This window comes from Amphibalanus amphitrite, unplaced genomic scaffold (assembly GCF_019059575.1).
Source record: "Amphibalanus amphitrite isolate SeventyFive unplaced genomic scaffold, NRLGWU_Aamphi_draft 000457F_arrow, whole genome shotgun sequence".
Taxonomy (NCBI): domain Eukaryota; kingdom Metazoa; phylum Arthropoda; class Thecostraca; order Balanomorpha; family Balanidae; genus Amphibalanus; species Amphibalanus amphitrite.
Window position 1 is genome coordinate 237,343 of NW_024881951.1, and position 19,464 is coordinate 256,806.

Genomic DNA, 19,464 nt, shown 5'->3' on the forward strand with positions numbered 1-19,464 from the left:
TTTACACTTGTCCTCGATGTAGCTTCACATATCGCGGGGATTATGTTTTATCACTTGTATCGCCATAAGACAATCGGATTTCGCTCTCTCGACTAAAGATTACTTGAGCTAAGCTGCACGAGCGTAACACGAGAAGCAGCCTGAAACTAAGCTTATGATTGGATTACTGTCAACAATGCTACTGGAAATAAAGACAGGTTCTAGAATCGGGAAGTTGGAACGTGGTTATGCATTTCGTGGCCGACGCATTGCAATAAAGTGACAACGTTAGCTTACAATATTGCAACATTTCTAGTGTATTTCAGTATGGAAATTACGGAGAACATTTCGCTGCTATCGATTTCCAGATTTTGAAATTACCTCAATCAGTTTTGGCTAGTCTATCACACCAAATGTGAATATGGCCAGGTGATGGAGGCTCATTATGTTATGGGGGGTGGCTTCATTTATATGCCTGTCATCAACCCATATCGCGTTTTCCTGTTCTTTTCTAGGACAAGTGCCATGCGCAGCAGGAAGCAGTCAACCTAAGAAACGCGGAACCCTGAAAGGAATGACAAGCATACATCAAGCGATGATGGGCGGCATCGGTGATGGCCGAGTAAGTCAATTTGTATCCAGTACCATACGTAACATTGAACCTAAAGTGACTCAATGATATGGCAAACAACGTATCAATTTAGGCATGGGTGGAGAATGTTTGAAAAAGTTACCCCGGCCGGCGACCGATAGTCGGAAAGACGACTAAGCTCACGTTGTTGTCAACGATCATCATAAACAAACCCCTATTCTGACCCATGGAAATGGAATAATGGACGTTGTGTTTGTTCAAGGGTGAGCGTTGTATCCGACATTGTATCATTCATAACATTGTTGGCGATAATTGAAAGGCGATTTTCTTTTATGTGCTTTTTTAACTTAAACTTGCAATTTCACAACATATCCAAACCATACCTATCATGAGTCATTATGAGTAAATGTTGCGTTTTCAGATTTTTATTGTGTCTCAAAATAGCTACAAAAAGATGACAGCTCACCTCGTAGGAGCTTTACAGAGAAAATTGAACGTTCGAACCAAAGCACTAAAATGGGTCACTGACATCCAGGGACACAGTCTTTTTCAATGCTGGGTGGCTCAACCTCTTATAAGACAAACAGGGAGTCTATCCAGGGATATCGACCGGTCCCGGTCTCGTAGCTCAATCGCTTGAGCGTTGGACTCCGCGTGGTGAGAGCACGCGTTCCGGTTACAGCAGTCCGAGCTCGAAGCGTGACGGACGCTCGGTGTATGAGCATCCTGACGGCTACGCCCTGACGGTATGGTTGCGGTTTGTGGCAGGCCAGTCGAAGGCAGTGAGGTCAAGCAGTGGTTCTAAAAAAGTGCGGCGAAGGCGCGCCAAATTTTCGAAACTGAACACGATTTGAGAGCAATCCTGGCATCGGCAACCACACGCGGGTCCTAGGGCTCAACGCCACCGCATGGTAAGTTGAGTACCTAAATAGTGTAAATACCTTCCTGATTTGCTGTATTACGCCCATGGCAGTCAGCATCCGAAAAACGACAGTTTTCTTTTCTCGTATGGCGACAGCTTTTAGGATTTACAAGAGTGGAAAAGTTGCCCCGGCCGCGCCGGGGTAGGCTGAAAGTTACCCCGGCCACGGCCGGGGTGGCCGGGGCAGGTTCTCCACCCATGAATTTAGGTGACACACTAATAAAAAACGAGTCAATTTGTTGTCATTTGTATGGCCAACAGCGCTGAAAGTAAACCAATCAGTGACCCCTGTAGAGAGAGTGTGTGTGTGTGTGTGTGTGTGTGTGTGTGTGTGTGTGTGTGTGTGTGTGTGTGTGTGTGTGTGTGTGTGTGTGTGTGTGTGTGTGTGTGTATGTGCTTTTTAGCACATTGCATAAGTGTCTATTGTGATTACTCGTCCAATGTATTAAACATGTAAGCCTAATTTGCATACCCCAGTCAGGGGCGGATCCAGAAAATCTCCAAGGGAGGGGCCATTAGAAACCAGGAGGCCCCCCCATAATCCCACCTGTTGGAGGCCCCATCTTCCCACTTGTTGGCCCCCCCCCCAAAAAAAAACTGCGTCTATTGAGCTTATCTAGCTGTTCAGGCAACATCTCAACATCTGTGCAGGCTTGGAGGCCCTCTGTGCAGGTTAAGAGGCCCTGTAAAAGTGGTCATCTCTGTGAGTATAAGAGACCTCCAAGTTATGAAAAGCTTTACCAATCTTCTAACAAAGAAGTCTTCTCAGCTAGTCTTCTAAGAAATAACTAAGTGGGTAGGTTAAAAAAAACTCATCGGATTTCGGCCACTTTATTTTCAGGAGGCCCCCTTTTCAGCTTTTTAACTTTTTAACTTTTAATTTTATTTTTGAAAAAAATCGGCCAAGGGGGGGGCCATGGCCCCCATGGCCCCCCCCTTGTATCCGCGCCTGACCCCAGTTGGCATGTCTTTGTCTAAATCGACTCACACAGCATAGCCTGCATGTTTCGGTTATCCCAAGAACCGGTCCCCGGTATCTTACAAAGTATAGACTGCGGCCACAAAATTGGTGATGGCAAAACAGTCATCATTAGATGGCATCACGAGATCACCCAATCACCCGCTCTACCAGAGTGACTCTTCTCTCTCTCTCTCTCTCTCTCTCTCTCTCTCTCTCTCTCTCTCTCTCTCTCTCTCTCTCTCTCTCTCTCTCTCTCTCTCTCTCTCTCTCTCTCTCTCTCTCTCTCTCTCTCTCTCTCTCTCTCTCCCATCCCATCTGTGATGGATTATTGACAGGCGTGGTGCGTGCCAAAATTACGATAATTATTCTAACCATAGGCACTCTTATTCAGTTAGGAGAGAGAAAACCTGCCAAACTCCTTTCCCGCATCAGATTGCAGAATGTCACAATATTGCAACTTTGTTGATTTAATGTAATCACTTCCAATCTAACGAAATCAATTTGAAAGGAAACTGGTAGGAATTCAGCCACAAAGCTTCCTTACTGCCAGGAAAATATCTGTGGAAATCAGCTTTCAACTTTGTTGCTGAATAATATTTCTATTCAAATATGTACGCGTTGTGTCAACAGTTAACCCGGCGGCCGCTGGGCCTCCGCGCCACCCGCCGGCCGCTGGGGGGGGGGGCATAAAGTTGCCCCCCTTTACTTCTGCGACGATATCGTGGCAACGCGAAGAGATAGAAAAGCGAAACTTTGCACACATCTTTCTGAATACCTAGCCGAGGTTGTGTCCAAATTTGGTGTCGATCCCATTTGAAATGACGTCACAGTGACGTCATAAGTGAAATTATAGATTTGCGACTCTCATATTCCTCACGAAACATCACATATATGGCACCGAATATAAAGGGCCGATTATTGGTCAGAAACTAGATGGAAGTGTAGTAAGATGTTTTAGGATGACAGCAGGTGCTGTCTAGTTCATTTACAGTCGAGTTTCATGCTCAGCGTCAACAGAAACGGTCCATATCGGAAAACGACAAAACTTTATGACGTCACTGTGACGTCATCTTAGGTGCTACAACCACCAAACTTTCCTCTAACATTGCCTAGGTATTCATTTGAAGCTATGCCAAGTTTCACGTTCGTAGCTCATCAGGTTTCGGAGATATTTTACAAAACGTAAAGGGGGGGGGCAACTTTATGCCCCCCCCCCCAGCGGCTCGTGGGTTGCCATGCAATTCATTCTTCAAGCGGCAAAGGCTCAATATGCAATGCGGCCTTCAAAGTCATAAACGATGGTCAGCAAAAAAAAAGCTTGTTGCATGTCAAGTAGCATAATCCACCGTTAATCTTTCATGGCTGAACTTGTACTAGTTCAGAACCGGTTTTGGATCATCGCGGGCTTATTTTTAAAGGCATTTGAAGGTTAATCTTGCCATAGCAATCAGTGAAAAATTTCGTTTTCTGTTTATGAATGAGAACGTTTAACCCACGAGCCGCTGGGGGGGGGCATAAAGTTGCCCCCCCTTTACGTTTTGTGAAATATCTCCGAAACCTGATGAGCTACGAACGTGAAACTTGGCATAGCTTCAAATGAATACCTAGGCAATGTTTGAGGAAAGTTTGGTGGTTGTAGCACCTAAGATGACGTCACAGTGACGTCATAAAGTTTTGTCGTTTTCCGATATGGACCGTTTCTGATGACGCTGAGCATGAAACTCGACTGTAAATGAACTAGACAGCACCTGCTGTCATCCTAAAACATCTTACTACACTTCCATCTAGTTTCTGACCAATAATCGGCCCTTTATATTCGGTGCCATATATGTGATGTTTCGTGAGGAATATGAGAGTCGCAAATCTATAATTTCACTTATGACGTCACTGTGACGTCATTTCAAATGTGATCGACACCAAATTTGGACACAACCTCGGCTAGGTATTCAGGAAGATGTGTGCAAAGTTTCGCTTCTCTATCTCGTCGCGTTGCGACGATATCGTCGCAGAAGTAAAGGGGGGCAACTTTATGCCCCCCCCCCCCCCCCCCCCAGCGGCCGGCGGGTGGCGCGGAGGCCCAGCGGCCGCCGGGTTAAATTTAGCAATCGGGATCGTGTTATGTTGTGATCTATCTCATATCTGTGTTAATTTTGATTTGTCGCTCCTCTATTCTATTACCAAAATTAGCTGTGTTTTTGTGTCAAGTTTATTCATTATGTTTTTCAATATCTCCCACTCCCTTCTCTCTCTCTCCCTCCCTCTCCTTTCTCTTTTTGTTTTCTCTCTCTCTCTCTCTCTCTCTCTCTCTCTCTCTCTTTCTTTCTCTCTTTCTCTCTCTCTCCCTCTCTTCCGCTCTCTCTCTTTCTCTCTCTTTCTCTTTCTCCCTCTCTCTCTCCCTCTCTCTCTCTCCTCTCCCTACTCTCTCTCTCTCTCTCTCTCTCTCTCTCTCTCTCTCTCTCTCTCTCTCTCTCTCTCTATCTCACTTTCTCGTCCCCGCTCATAACATAATCTCACATTTTTTTTTGTATTGATCATCCTCTTATATTGTCTTCTTTCCGCAGTACTTCTTCGTGGACCTTCGAACAATCAGCTGGCGGCTGACGTCATATCAGACAGATGACGTCACCGTCCGTGATGTCACACCAGGAAGACGACGTCACCGCTCGTGGAGTGACGTCACACTTCTTCGATGAGCTAGGAAGATCGGTGTCGACCTGCGCTGAGAAGCAACGTAACGTTGATACACTGAAAATAACGTAATGAAAACATAGTCATACATATTTTGAGCGTAAAATAATCATCAATCCAATTAGAGTGTTAAAATAGTTGAGAGTATTTGATCATTTTTATATGCTCGATAAGGCATAGCCGTCTTGGTGCGTTTCTGGTTTATTAAAAAAGTGAATGATTGAGTTTTCTTGTTGACAATTATCATAGCCTCTGCGTATTAAAAATGTTAACTTGAAGTGATGAACTGTATTTAATAAGTCACTTTGTCCTTTTTCTATTCATTCCTGTTACTTTTCGTGTGTTTTATAACTAATCATCTTCCTTTTTCAAATAAACATCAAAATATTTATTAAATATAAATCTTATGCAAAACTCCTGTTACCACTAACGTAGGATTAGACAAAACTGACATGTTTCTCTTGTTTCAGAATGGACGTCCCCAGCTCAACTGACAGCACATTATTGAACCCACTTTCGCAAACTAGCTTGGCATCATCGCTCCATTATCCGCCAGTGGTCTCAGCCAAGCCTAAAAGGAGGAGGCTGTCGAAACATTTTCCTAGTGCTTTTTTTAATACATCCTCCACCGTAGGCGTAATTCAGTTATGCGTTATTAATTATTTTCAGCCATTGACACGGTTGACGTAATTTCAATTACGTGAACCATGTCATTTGTTATGATTTTTCAATCGACAAACCATTTTCCATTGACGTAATTTCAGGCAGCCATCGACACGGTGGTACCTCTCTGCATTTACCTATCAGTGTCCTACCGCCCTCCATCTCCTATAATGTCATAACCTGCCGATAACGACAGCAGCTCGCTACCCGTTTGCCTTCCCAGCCTTGCAGCCACCATACCAGTTCCGTCTCTTTCTCTCGCGGCGAAACGCCACCTGCCAAACACCAACTCAGAGTTACATGGGTGTTGCATTTTGTCACCACGTTAGCGCCATGAAAAGGTCAAATGGCAACGGGTGGGCTGGGTTTCATTTACTGAGTATAAAAGGTGTTGACGAAGTGCAGATGGCACAGTCGACCACCAGGTCGGCGAGCTATTCACTTCTCAGCAGTTTTGAGCTAATCAAGAGTGCTGCAGAGGTGTTGAGTGTGGCTTACCGAAATTTGCGACGCGTTGAGTTTTGTGCAAATAGTTGGACAGCTTTGTCAGACACTGGACAGCTTTGAATAGCTTTCACAAGCGTTGCAGTGCTTTGCGAAGCTCTGAGGAGCTGTGTGGAGATACGCTAAGTGGAAGCGATCTATCAAGATACGGCAAACATGAAGCTCACATTGTTAGTGTCTGCACTCTTCTTATCAGCTGTTCTAGGAGTATCAGCTGACACCAAGAAAACAGCAGCCGCGAGACCAGAATCCTCCAACTCACCCTCGTCTGGAGTATCTTCAGCTGGAGGTGACCGAAAAGGACGGTTTTTCTTCCTCAACAACCTCCTAGCCGGCGGAACGGCCATAGCTAAAGCCGTCCTTGGAACGGAAGAAGAAGAGAAACAGAGTGTCGTTGCTGTACCAGTGGCTCCTCCACCACGGCCGATTATAATCCTGAAATTGAAGGAGAGAGTGCAAAGTTATCCGACAGTTCCAGTGCAGCCTGTGCAGCCTGTGCAGCCAGTTTACCCGCGTCCTGCTCCTGCGTATCCTCCTCCTCCCAAGTACCCTCCTCCTCCTCCTCCTCCTGCATATCCTAAGCCTCATCCTAAACCCGATCCTACTCCTCCTCCCCCTCCTGCACAGCCCTGTCCCATGCCCATGTTCACCTCCGGTTGTCCCGCAGGTCACGTATGCGCTGTGGCAAGTCCTGGAAAGCATCAATGCGTTCCTCAACATGCCGACGGTGGCAACTGCATGACAAGTTTTCAGTGTATGTCTGGCAAGTGCCGGGGAAGCCGTTGTGTCACTGATGAGTGCAGAAGCCCAGGAATGCAGTCAAGTTGCCCCAAAGGACAGGAGTGTGTGGCCACAAGCAGTGGGAACATTTGCATGAAAAAGGGTACGGTGGATGAATGCCCAACGACGATGTCCATGAAGGGTTGTGGAGAGATGGAGTACTGTACTGGAGGTTCGAACGGCAAAGTATGCACCAACAAACGAGGAGTCAACCAAGCGTGCGAACACAGCGTTCAGTGTATCTCCGGATCCTGTAGGCACAGCAAGTGTCGGAACGACGCCTGTCCCATGATCGACACGTCCATCGACTGCATGCCCACGCAGTACTGTACGTCCAGCCCCCAGGGCCACATGTGCGTGTCCAAGAAGGAGAACGGCGCCCGCTGTGCGGTCTCCACGCACTGCCAATCGGGGGTCTGTGAGCATGGAGCATGCGTACAAGACGACTGCTGGAAGCCTTTTACACAGGACCGCTGTCAGACCAGCCACTACTGCAGTCCGGGCACCAAGGGTCACACGTGTGAGATGAAGCGCATGCTGGGCGCCTCGTGTCGTTTCGACGTCCAGTGCAAGTCCCACATGTGCCGCCATCGGATGTGCATGACGGACAAGTGCAGCGTGCCGCTCTCCACCGACCGCTGCGACGTCACCACCGAGTTCTGCCAGGCGGGACCCACGGGCAACATGTGCGTCACCAAGCTGATGGACATGACGTCCTGCAAGGTCAACGTCCAATGCATGTCGGGTCGCTGCGAGAACGGCATGTGCATGCCCAAGACGCCCGGTAAGAAGCCGATAGGAGCGGCGTGTATGATGCACACAGAATGCGAGACGATGTGGTGTGTGGTGGGCAAGTGTTCGGTGACCCAACACTCTGTGGGTGGCCGGTGCCTGGTCAACAGTGACTGCCAGTCCAACATCTGTGGACCCATGATGACGTGTGAGGCACTGACGACGACTACGCCAATGACAACGACGCCAACAACGCCAACAACGACGACAACGCCGACGACGGCTGCCCCAGTGGCAGGATAAGGCGAGTTGAAGAGAAGAAGATAAGTGGAGGGCTCAAAACCGCTCAAAGCTCGTGAAGATTGTCCTATACGGTAGCCGTAACGTAGTTCGTGTCTCGTGGATTCATGCTTCAAAATAGAAAGACAAGTAGTGAAGAGTGTCAGCCTCAGTAGCGACCACTCATCCTATCTTAGGCCATGTTGCTGCATGTCATGTCCTTGTTCAAGGTTTGTTGCTTGCTGTTCGTCCACTGCTTATCTTATTGTTGTCTCATGCTGCTGGTGTCGTTTGTTTGCAATGTTCATCTATAATGCTAGCTTGAACTTGATCGCTCAATTTGCCTTAGAGGTGATTTCAGGAATTAGGGATGAAGGTTAAGAAAAAATCCAAATACCTCTAGATATTTCAATAAGGCTTATATGATGCCAAAGTTATCATTAATGAGCATGCCAATCTGTGCTTACCATTCACATTCCATATTGTCCGCGTGTTTCTCAACCAGTTACCTATTCGTCGCATGATTATTGTGTGTCGTCTTGTTATAAGTGTCGCTCTTTGTTGCTTATAAATGTTTGATGCTGCTTATCAATAAAAAGGTTTGTTTAAATTGTTTTTCTGTTTTATGCTTACTGATATTGATTTCTCAGCAGGCACTTTGATTCTTTTGTATGTAAAACAAAACTTTGCATGAGATTGCAGAGGTCTAAAAAATGATGCTGTATCAATATTCAAGTCCAGCTCACAAAGCGCAGTTTGTTCACGTTAAACATGCAGCGAAGGATTTTTAACTCACGCTCACCAACAATCACACTCATCCAATTCTATGATCTGCCCCACACAAAGGTTGTCTAGAGTTACCCTCACACGTTTGCCTAATTGCCTAGAGCTAGGACATATTGTTGCGAACTTACGCAATATCTAAGAAATATTTTATCGTGTAGTGGCCCCTGATTTAATTCATGCATGTCAAATCGTGCCTTGTATGTGATGTAAAGCTATATGACAAGTAATATTGCCTTTTCGGCATAACATTCGGATTTCTCCTTTACAGGTGGCCCTGCACTGGTAGCGACAGGCTATGCCTCTCCCAACGACAAGTTACATCACATCATGCGCAGCATTACACCTCTGATATGTGCAACGGGCCGGAACATATTGATTGATAAAACTATGCTACCAACGCTAAATTGACCGCTCTCCATAGCGCTTCAATCAGCAATATTCACATAATGTCAAGTGATAGCTTTATCGTCAGGCTTCATTATTTTTAAGAAATGAAGACTTATTTATGCAAAGCTACGCCGGTGCCATCACCAAGCTTTTTAAAAATAATATAACTAATCTACACTGTCATATATTGCGTTTGCACCTATGGTGTCAATTAAATTAATTAGCACCAAGCACCTAACACTCCAAGATTACGACAAAACAACACTGTCACGCCTTGATCACCAATTGGCCGACAAAACGGTACCGTACAACGCCATTGTTCTAAATAAGCCGCATGACTTCAGTCTTCAATAAAGACAAACCGCTATCACTCAGACAAATTATTATTACTACACATGCTACTCACCTTTCTGATTCTGACACCGTATAACTCCTTACATCACTCTGAAGTCACACTTAGCTTCACTCAGCAGAACTTCTTCAACACTTCCCACATGTTCGCGAACCACTACGGCAACAGAAAGCAACAACTCGAACAACAGACGCCTCTTCAACAACAGAAAAGTCTACACTAACGCTGCTTGTTACCTTTCAAGGACTCCTTCGACGACGGCTAAGACTGGAGTCAAGTGGAGCTGAGCGAAGTAGATGACTATTCAAACCTTAGTAAAGTTAGTAGTTGACTCACTAGACTTCGCCTCTTGACTCACTGGACCTCGCCTGTTGACTCCCTGGACCTCCATCGTCGAGTCTCCCCTGAAGACTGCCTCAGATTCCTCTTCAACCAGATACGTAGTCATGTCGCTCCGTTTTCGGCGAACATCAACATGCAGAATAGAGAAACATCAATATTCAGGGCGAAGATCGCCGCGAAATGCATTAAACCATCCGACTTCTGGGCGGCCATTGTGGCGTGGAACGCACTGCCTGTCAGAGGCAATCAATATTCAGATCATGCGTATCAGTGAATTACATTACACTGTCTTCCCGGGATAGTAGACATCATGATAAGACGTTACAGGAGCGCATTAGAGGCAACGCCACGCATCTCACGTCTGACATACATTCCTATTTCTGTGTTGTGCTCTGTGAGGAAACTGGATAATGTACTTCGCCGACCGGAGGAACAACTTAAAAATCCGGAGCAGCGGGACGTCTTATCCGGGGTGGAGAATGTCGTTGAGGGAGGTATATAAAGCAGAGTCGGGGTCAGTATAGCATCAGCGGCCCCACGAGTACCACTCATGGTCTAGTGGTGCTCAGAGCTTGGAGAGGTGCTGCAAGCTCTTCAGCTACTTCCTGCTGGTGGTGGAAGCGGTGGACTTCGTCACCGTCAGCATCTGGTCGATCGACTGGCTTGCCTCATCCGTGGTCCCGGTCGGTGGTGACATTCCGTCCTTATTCCAAGCGCTGATCATCTCCTTGGATTCTAAGCTCTAACACAGAAATTCCTACCATGAAACTTCCCTATCTTATCCTGTTTATCGGGTTAATAGCCTCTGCACAGTGTGCCGCTAAACAAGAAAAGGCCGAAGAAGACTCTACGAAGATAGAGTCCAGCCGACGCGGACGGTTCTTTTTCCTTAATAACCTGTTGTCAGGTCCCGCGGCTTTGGCCAGCGCTGGTGCTAGTAGTGTCGGAAATTCCTTCCTCAGCCTTAGCCGGACCTTGGGTGGGCTTGGCGGAACTACCAACGAAGTAACCAAAACTCCATCAGTCATCTACGTGGCGCGCCCGCGCCCGAGCCTGCGCCAGTGTCCGCTGCCGCTCTTCACCTCCGGGTGTCCTCAGGGACATGTGTGCGCCACTGGATCCCCGGGAGGCACCAGGTGCGTGCCCCAGAGTGCCGACGGCGGCCCGTGCACCACCGGGTTCCAGTGTGTCAGCGGAGTGTGTCGAGACAACGTCTGCGGCAGGCGGGAAGAGTGCTCTGTGACTTCAGAGGGAACCTCCGACTGTCCGCTTGGACAGCAGTGTGTGCTGACCTCGCGCGGCTACCGCTGTCAGCTGGGATCCGACCGCTGTCCGAGGCCTTTCTCTTCGCTTGGATGTAACCGCAACCAGTACTGCACTACCTCCTCCAGCGGCAATATCTGCACCGAAAAGCAGCCAGTGGACGCCAGGTGCACCGACCCGATCGAGTGCCTCTCCGGCACGTGCCGCAACAACCGGTGCAAGCAGGACGCGTGCCCCATGGTCGACACGTCCATCGACTGCATGCTCACGCAGTACTGCTCTCCGGGAGAGCGCGGCAACATGTGCGTGGCCAAGAAGGAAGCTCGGGCGCGCTGCTCAGCCTCGCAGCAGTGTCTCTCGAACGTCTGTGAGCGTGGAGTCTGTGTAGAGGACGAGTGCCCGAATCCGTACATGTCGGACCGCTGCCTGCCGTCCCAGTTCTGCAGCCCGGCTCCCCGCGGAAACATGTGCATGGAGAAGCGCGACACCAACGCGCGGTGCCAACGCGACATCGAGTGTATGTCCAACACGTGCTTCAACCAGCGCTGCGTCACCAACCAGTGCACGACGCCCTTCTCCACTGAGGGCTGCAGCACGATGACCCAGTACTGCACGACCACCGCCAACGGAAACCAGTGCGTCACCCGACTGGGCACTGGGGACACCTGTCTTGTCAACACGCAGTGTATGTCCAACAACTGCTTGGGAGGAACCTGTGCAGCCCCAACGCCCATTCTGAAGCAGAACGGAGCCTCTTGCACCAGCCCATCCGAATGCGCCTCTACGTTCTGCGTACTAGGCAGCTGCGCCGCCAACCAAATGTCCCTTGGCGGCATGTGCTTGGCCGCCACTGACTGCCAGTCGTTGACGTGCACCAACATGCAATGCGTTGCGTCTACCGCAACCACCACTGGTACCACCACCGATGTAACTACCACTGCAGCTACCACTGGTCTGGGAATCGGCGCAGCCTGCACCCTGGACTCGCAGTGCACCTCCATGCGTTGCCTGAATATGGTTTGTACGGATGCCCTTCTAGCTATCGGTGAAATGTGCGATGGGAATAACCAATGTCTCAGTAACCTGTGTAACGCCAATATGTGTGCACTAGGAGTTGTGGCAATGGATGCTCCCTGTACTAACAACTTCCAATGCGCAACAGGCCTCTGTGGCCCCGAAAACCTATGCGCGTAAGTTACAAGGGCGCATAAGTGCCACAAACGCGCATAACTTACAAGGTGGCATAAGTGCCACAAAAGCGCGTAAGTGAAAAATACGCCAGCCTTGTCTCGGTGATGTTAACGACTGCTATAGCGTTGTTACCTGCGCTCGTGTTTGCGCCCTTTGTCTTGTTTTGCTGCTCAGGGCTGCTTTGCGCAATGGGGGATGGTATCTGAGTCACTCCGAGCCTGCTAGTGTGTCTTTGTTTACACTTATGCTTATGTCCGCGTCCGAGTTGGTTTGGATCGTCCATGTTTGCTTTTGTTTGTCGGCCTGCTTGTGCGCCTATGGGATATGCTATAACACTACCTAAGAGCTTTATAAAACTGGACAGCTGCTATTGCAGACGCCTTTCAAGGCTGCTTGTTTTAGGCTTTAGTTTAGACTGCCTGGCCTGCTGGGGATTGATGCAGGACGTCACGCCGCTATGTTCGTGTTTGTTCAATGTTTGCTTTTGTTTGTTTTATTGTTTCATTTTCTACTCACTTTGTGTTGCTTGTCATGTGTCCCAGCAATTTGTTTGTTTGTGCTATTTGTTGCATTTTGTTTTCTTGCCTGTAGCATGCTTAAAATACATATTCCTGGTAAACTTTGGTGTTTTAATGAAATTGGTCATGCCTTTTATCGCGACGTCTTAGACATACTGTCAAAAAATGCGGCGAAAGGGAAGTGGCTTACATCGCTATTAATTGTCGAGCGCCTTTTGGTGTTGAGAAGTTTGTAAATTGGATGTTAAAAAACCTTCATTGGCGGCCCCATGTGTGGACATCAGTTAATGACTTGTTAATTATTTTGCCTGGTAAATTTTAGCCGTAAGGGATGAATTAGTGTAAGGCGTACGGATGCTCAAACAGCAGCAAGGAAGTGGCATAGACATATACATAGACTTAGACATAGACATTTTTTGGCATTCCGAACAAATCAGGCAAGAACAAATATAGGATAGATTAGATCGGTGCAAAGCAATAAAATTATTAAATTGAAGCGCCTCTCTGAGAAACTGCTACGTAACGAAAAAAAAACAGAACAAACAAAAACAGAAAAAAGCAATCAAACCACCGCCGTGTAGCGCCACACCCGCTACTCGGTAGTTACGCTGACTGCTTGGATGTTTGGATATATGGTTTATTTATATGGTCCTTTTGAGGAAACATGCTTACTTATAGGCCCGTTTTAGTTGTTGTAGGCGGTGATTTCGATAACAAAACAATTAAGCAATGGTAAAAAAGATGCAGAACATTCCTTACGCCTACAAACACAATTGAAATGGATCAAATTTATCTTGAATAGTTTAGAGGCTCTGTTTAGAGGGACATTGTGCAAATAATGACACGTAATAACCCTGATCTCAGATTACCAATGTATACAATTAGAAAAAATACGGTGATGGAAGCATTCAACTTTATCCTTTTATCACTACCGCTTAGATAATAGGTGCGCGCTTGATAAAGGCACAAAGCCGGAACCTATTGGTAGGTACCTACTATCGATCAGTATTCTTTTTCTCTTTTTTAATGCCGACTTATATGAGAGTAGGATTAATACCTTTTAGTGAATCCAATACAAATTAAGTTTAAGTTGTCCCTTCAGAATGTAATTCAGTCTCATCGTCTCTACATACAGCAATGATTGCAATAAATGCGTTGGAAACTGGAGTTTATCGACAACGATTAACCCTCGCCCGTAAACGGTGTTTTGCCACCTTCGCCCATGCAGGGGGGTTGGTGCGACCCCCCCTGGCGTTTGAAAATGAAGCATCGTAGAGCTTAGCGGAAAAGACCAACGGATTGCTCTCATCGAGATCTCGCGATTGGTGGTATATTTTTTGGTCCTAGGTCTACATTTGACCTACTTATGACCGGCCAAAGGTCAAATTTTCGGAAAAAAATCTAACTTTTTCAGATTTCCGCGCCGATTGCGGCAAAACGGTAATAGATATCGACTTACAACCTTCACTATCGTGATTCTTGATCAATTCTCTATCGTTTGGTGTGTATTTCGATGTCATAACTCTAAAAATGATGCGTTGGGAGCATCGGAAGTCTGCAAGGTCATTTGTGCATTGGGTCACGTCAGGCGTGTGACGTCACTGACCTGACCCTGACCCAAAATGAACTACAAGAAACAACCGACGATGCCTGAAATGGATAGCAAATTCGAATTCAGGGCATCAAAATACCCCGAAAAGGCATACAAGTGCAAGAAGTCATTACAGGTCAACCGAGGTCACTGACCTGACCTTGACCTTTAGTAACCTTGAAAATGTCAGCGTACATTGTGCCAATGTCAAATCAGCCAGTTATGATTCTAAAACAATCCTTCAGTGTCGCAGGTCAGTCGGCATTTATACCAATGTGAAGCAATCTCCAATTTAGCGTAAATCTGGCCGGAGGTTGTTCCCCTTATGACGTCATAACTCCGTGACCTGACATGACCTTGCCATTTTTTTTTACTTAAAGTTGCGCAAAGGATGCCCCAAAGGGTACTGAAAATTTGAGCAGGCTATCTGAAACGGTTCGGCGTGTAGCTAAGGAAAACCTCAGGGGGGGGGTGCACCAACCCCCCTCCCCCTATATGGGCGAGGGTTAAGAAGGCTGTGGTGATTTTTTATGCTCAACATGAGCTCCAAGCATGCCAACAAATCGTCGCACAATTTCTATCTAGGCAGTGAACAGTCGATGAAAAATGCGGGTGATAATTCCGCGGAAGCTATACCTATACGAGTAAAATGAAGCAAAAATGATTTTGCATGAGCGCACGGCACTGTGTTTTTATCCGTATATAACTGATGAAGCTTCATAAAGGCGTCAGCAGTTCCCCAAATTTTGGGTTTTTCAGTGTTACATGCAGAGAACATTGTCTGAGGAGTGAGGAACCAATCCGACGGATAACTGCCGCATTCTTCATTTATCGTAAGCAGAAACATCGAACAACATGCGTGATAACACCTCCTCCAAGCCTGACATGACAAAAGACAGCAAATGTAAGCAGTAAAGCAAACTTTATTGGAACGAGACACACGTTGCAAAACAGACGACATACAAAAAAAAAAGACGAAGGACAAAACATAGAACTGAAGTGGCGTCCTAGGGGATTCATCCGAAGGCTGGCATCCTGTCGTACAATTCGTTCGACACTAAAACAAGCAAAAGCAACTCTCTGATCAATATACGAATAAATGTCTTTAAACATACAATATATTTGCATGATGACAAAGACATCAACGCTGTTGTTGAAAGCAGCCAGGCAGTTTACAGCAGCAAAAGTGCATAGCGTGACAAGGACATGGACAAGCAAACGCAAGGACATGGAGAAACAAACGCAAGGACATTGACAAACAAGCATATTGACTATGGACGAAAACAATAACATCGACATGGACAAACAAGCAAAATGACATGGACAAACGAACAAGCAAAACAGCAGCTAGCAACTACAAAAGCAGCATAAGCACACGCGAGAATAAACAGGATTAAACCAAAAGCAGCCCAGCCTAAAGCAAAGCATAGCGTCAGCATCCATTAATCCTATACCCCAAAAGCAGCAAACAGCATGTGAGCATCCTTCAAGCAGCAAGCACCCTTCTCAACGACAATCCTAAGCACACAGGCCGGTACTAAGACACAGTGCGGTGGCACATTGGAAGTTATTGGTGCAAGGATCACCAGCGGCAACGGCGCCAAGCTCACACATGTTGACGTTACAGAGGTTGCTAAGACACTCTCCGTTCGCTGTGCACATTGATCCGATAGGTAGGAGGGCCTCTGTGCAGACCATGTCGAGACACCGCAGTGAAGTACACTGCGAGTCCAGGGTGCAGGCGGCGCCGATGTCCAGTCCCGTGCCGGTGGTGCCCGTGGTGGTGCCAGTGGTGGTGCCCGTGGTGGTGCCAGTAGAGGCAACACATTGCATGTTGGTGCACGTCAACGACTGGCAGTCAGTGGAGGCCAAGCACATGCCGCCAAGGGACATCCGGGTGGCGGCGCAGCTGCCCAGCACGCAGAACGAGGAGGCACATTCGGAAGAGCTGGTGCACGAGGATCCAATGGGCCTTTGGGCGGTGGTGGTGGTGGCTGAGCAGGTTCCTCCCAAGCAGTTGTTGGACATGCACTGGGTGTTGACGAGGCACGTCTGGCCAGCAGAGAGTCGGGTGACGCACTGGTTTCCGTTGGGAGTAGTCGTGCAGTACTGGGTCATTGTGCTGCAGCCTTCAGTGGAGAAGGGTGTCGAGCACTGGTTGGAGACGCAGCGCTGGTTGAAGCACGTGTTGGACATACACTCAATGTCGCGTTGGCACCGCGCGTTGGTGTCACGCTTCTCCATGCACATGTTTCCGCGGGGAGCCGGGCTGCAGTACTGGGACGGCAGACAGCGATCCGACATGTACGGGTTGGGGCACTCATCCTCCACACAAATTCCGCGCTCACAGACGTTCGAGAGACACTGCTGCGAGGCTGAGCAACGTGCCCGAGCCTCTTTCTTCGCCACACACATGTTGCCGCGTTCTCCTGGAGAGCAGTACTGCGTGGGCATGCAGTCAATGGACGTGTCGATCATAGGACAGGCATCCTCCTTGCACCGATTGTTGCGGCACGTGCCGGAGAGGCACTCGATTGGGTCCGTGCAAGTGGAATCTACTGGCTGTTTTTCGGTGCAGATGTTTCCGGTGGACGAGGTGCTGCAGTATTGGTTGCGGTTACATCCAAGCGAAGAGAACGGCCTCGGGCAGCGATCGGATCCGAGCTGACAGCGGTAACCACGTGAGGTCAGCACACACTGCTGTCCCAGCGGACACTCCGATCGTCCTCCTGAGGTCACAGAGCACTCCTCCCGCCTGCCGCAGACGTTGTCCCGACACACTCCGCTGATGCACTGGAACCCGGTGGTGCACGGACCGCCGTCACCACTTTGCGGCACGCACCTGGTGCCTCCCGGGGATCCAGTGGCGCACACATGTCCCTGAGGACACCCGGAGGTGAAGAGCGGCAGCGGACACTGGCGCGGGCTCGGGCGCGGGCGCGCCACGTAGATGACCGATGGCGTTCTGGCTACTTCGTTCGTAGTTGCACCGAGCCCTCCAAGTGTCCGGCTGAGACTGAGGAAGGAATTTCCCACACTACTGGCACCTGCGCTGGCCAGAGCGGCAGGACCCGACAGCAGGTTCCCGAGGAAGAAGAACCGTCCTCGTCGGCTGGACTCTGTCTTCTTAGAGTCTTCCTCAGCCTTGTCCTGTTTTGCGGCGCACTGGGCAGAGGCTATCAGCCCGACAAAGAGCACGACGCAAAAGAGCTTCATGCTTAGACACCGACAGAAATTGTGGTAAGAAAACAAAGTGGAAGAGAAGAGACCCTATGAAGAATCCTCGTCCACCGGTATGACCACCGAGGATAGCCTGGTGGAGGGAAGCTCTTAGAGGTGACTGGTACTGATCTGGCCGAACTCCCTCGCTTATATACTACCAACCACCCCCGCCTCTGAGGCTCACAAGTCTCAGGACTTGCTTCTCTCGAACCAGTTGTTCGACGGACAATGGGATGAACGTGGCACGTGAGACGATTGGCGAAAATCCACTGTGCGTTGCACCTTAATCGGTTGTCATTGTGTTGATTTCAATGGTCTCTTTCAATGATCGATTTTATATATTTGCGTGTGTTTTGAATATTAATGTGATGAGGATGGATGCGGTGGGGTGATAGCTTTGCGGTTAGGCAGTTTAGTGGCGGTGCTTGCCGTGAGAACACACATTGTTGTGGAGGGTCAGCGTATCTCTACATAGAAGAAATTGTCCACTTCTTGAAGACTTTGTGTGGTGCTAGTGCCATCGGATAGGAGTGGAGTGGTGACTTTGTGATGACGAAGCTGCAGTGACTGGTGTGGCCTCTGATTATGCCGCCAAGATGAAACTCTTTCTTCTGCTCTTCTGCTATAGCATATGTGTGCTTTCACTCTTCAACACTTCTCTTTAGAATCCCCCAGTGATAACTAAAGGTGTAAAAAACTTGGATCCCAACAACTTTCCAAGAATAACAAACTATAGATACTGAAACTGATCAACACTTTGCAACCCTTATTTTATATCCTGAGTACGTTAGATCAGAGAGCTACAGGATACCGATTGGGTTGAGTAGGTATTTATTCAAACATACCAAAAAGGTATGGTTTGAACGATATAAAGTCCGAACTGCTTATACGACTCTACATGATAAACTGTCAATCACAGCTGTTCCATGTCTGATCTTGTACATTTAGCTCAGACGTGGCTGGGAATCGAGCCTACCAGTCCATGCCGTAGGGGAAGTTGATTAGCTAGATGGATGTAGTATGGTTAGATGTTTGGTAAGCTGACACGTTGATTTGTGGGGTGTTTGGTTGGTAAGTTAGGTGGCCGCCATGTTCATGGAATTGTTATGGAGTCGCACTGGAATCATTGGATCATGGGCTACATTTGTTGGATTTTTTTTCTGTTAGTTGCTAGTTGCTACTGTAGATCTTAGATCTAAGATAACTTTTCATTCCGACTGGGATTATAGGACTGGGATCTCAGTCTGCAGTCTACTATAACACCGATTGTAGTCATAGGTCCAGCAACAAAATGCATTATCCTACAGACACTAATGTGCATAGTCTGGAGCGCCCTTACACACTTGAAACCTAAGGTTAACCACAAGTTTCTGAAAATCAATCTTAGCAATGATGTAACAATATTTCGTAACAAAGCTACGTGTCTATGTGGAACCTTCCAACACAGTTACGAGGCTGTTCGAACAGGACCAAGTCTCTCAATAAGGACTGACATATCCATAATCTCAGCTATAGCCTATATACATCGAAACCTGTGAGAAGAGTGATAAGTTCTCTCAGAGGAAGAGCGTTTTTCTTTGGCGACTCTGAAGTCTGAGGTTACCGGATAGAAGAGTGGCTGTGAGGCTGCTGATAGAGGTTCAAGTCAGCAATTCTTAACTTTCTAGATAATCTATCAGAGACGGCACATGTTTTGACGGCAATCACGTCCA

The 19,464-nt window shown here is 47.8% G+C and overlaps 2 protein-coding genes across 2 annotated transcripts; one reads left to right on the plus strand and one right to left on the minus strand.

The window, feature by feature from the left end:
* Nucleotides 1-6,408: 6,408 nt before the first annotated feature.
* On the plus strand, nucleotides 6,409-8,700 carry LOC122391846 (fibrillin-1-like). The gene has a single exon (XM_043386148.1). The coding sequence runs from the start codon at nucleotides 6,466-6,468 to the stop codon at nucleotides 8,122-8,124; it is 1,659 nt and encodes a 552-aa protein (XP_043242083.1). The 5' UTR covers nucleotides 6,409-6,465; the 3' UTR covers nucleotides 8,125-8,700.
* Nucleotides 8,701-16,048: 7,348 nt separating this feature from the next.
* On the minus strand, nucleotides 16,049-17,746 carry LOC122391836 (prion-like-(Q/N-rich) domain-bearing protein 25). Its single transcript, XM_043386135.1, has one exon. The coding sequence runs from the start codon at nucleotides 17,744-17,746 to the stop codon at nucleotides 16,049-16,051; it is 1,698 nt and encodes a 565-aa protein (XP_043242070.1).
* Nucleotides 17,747-19,464: the final 1,718 nt, after the last annotated feature.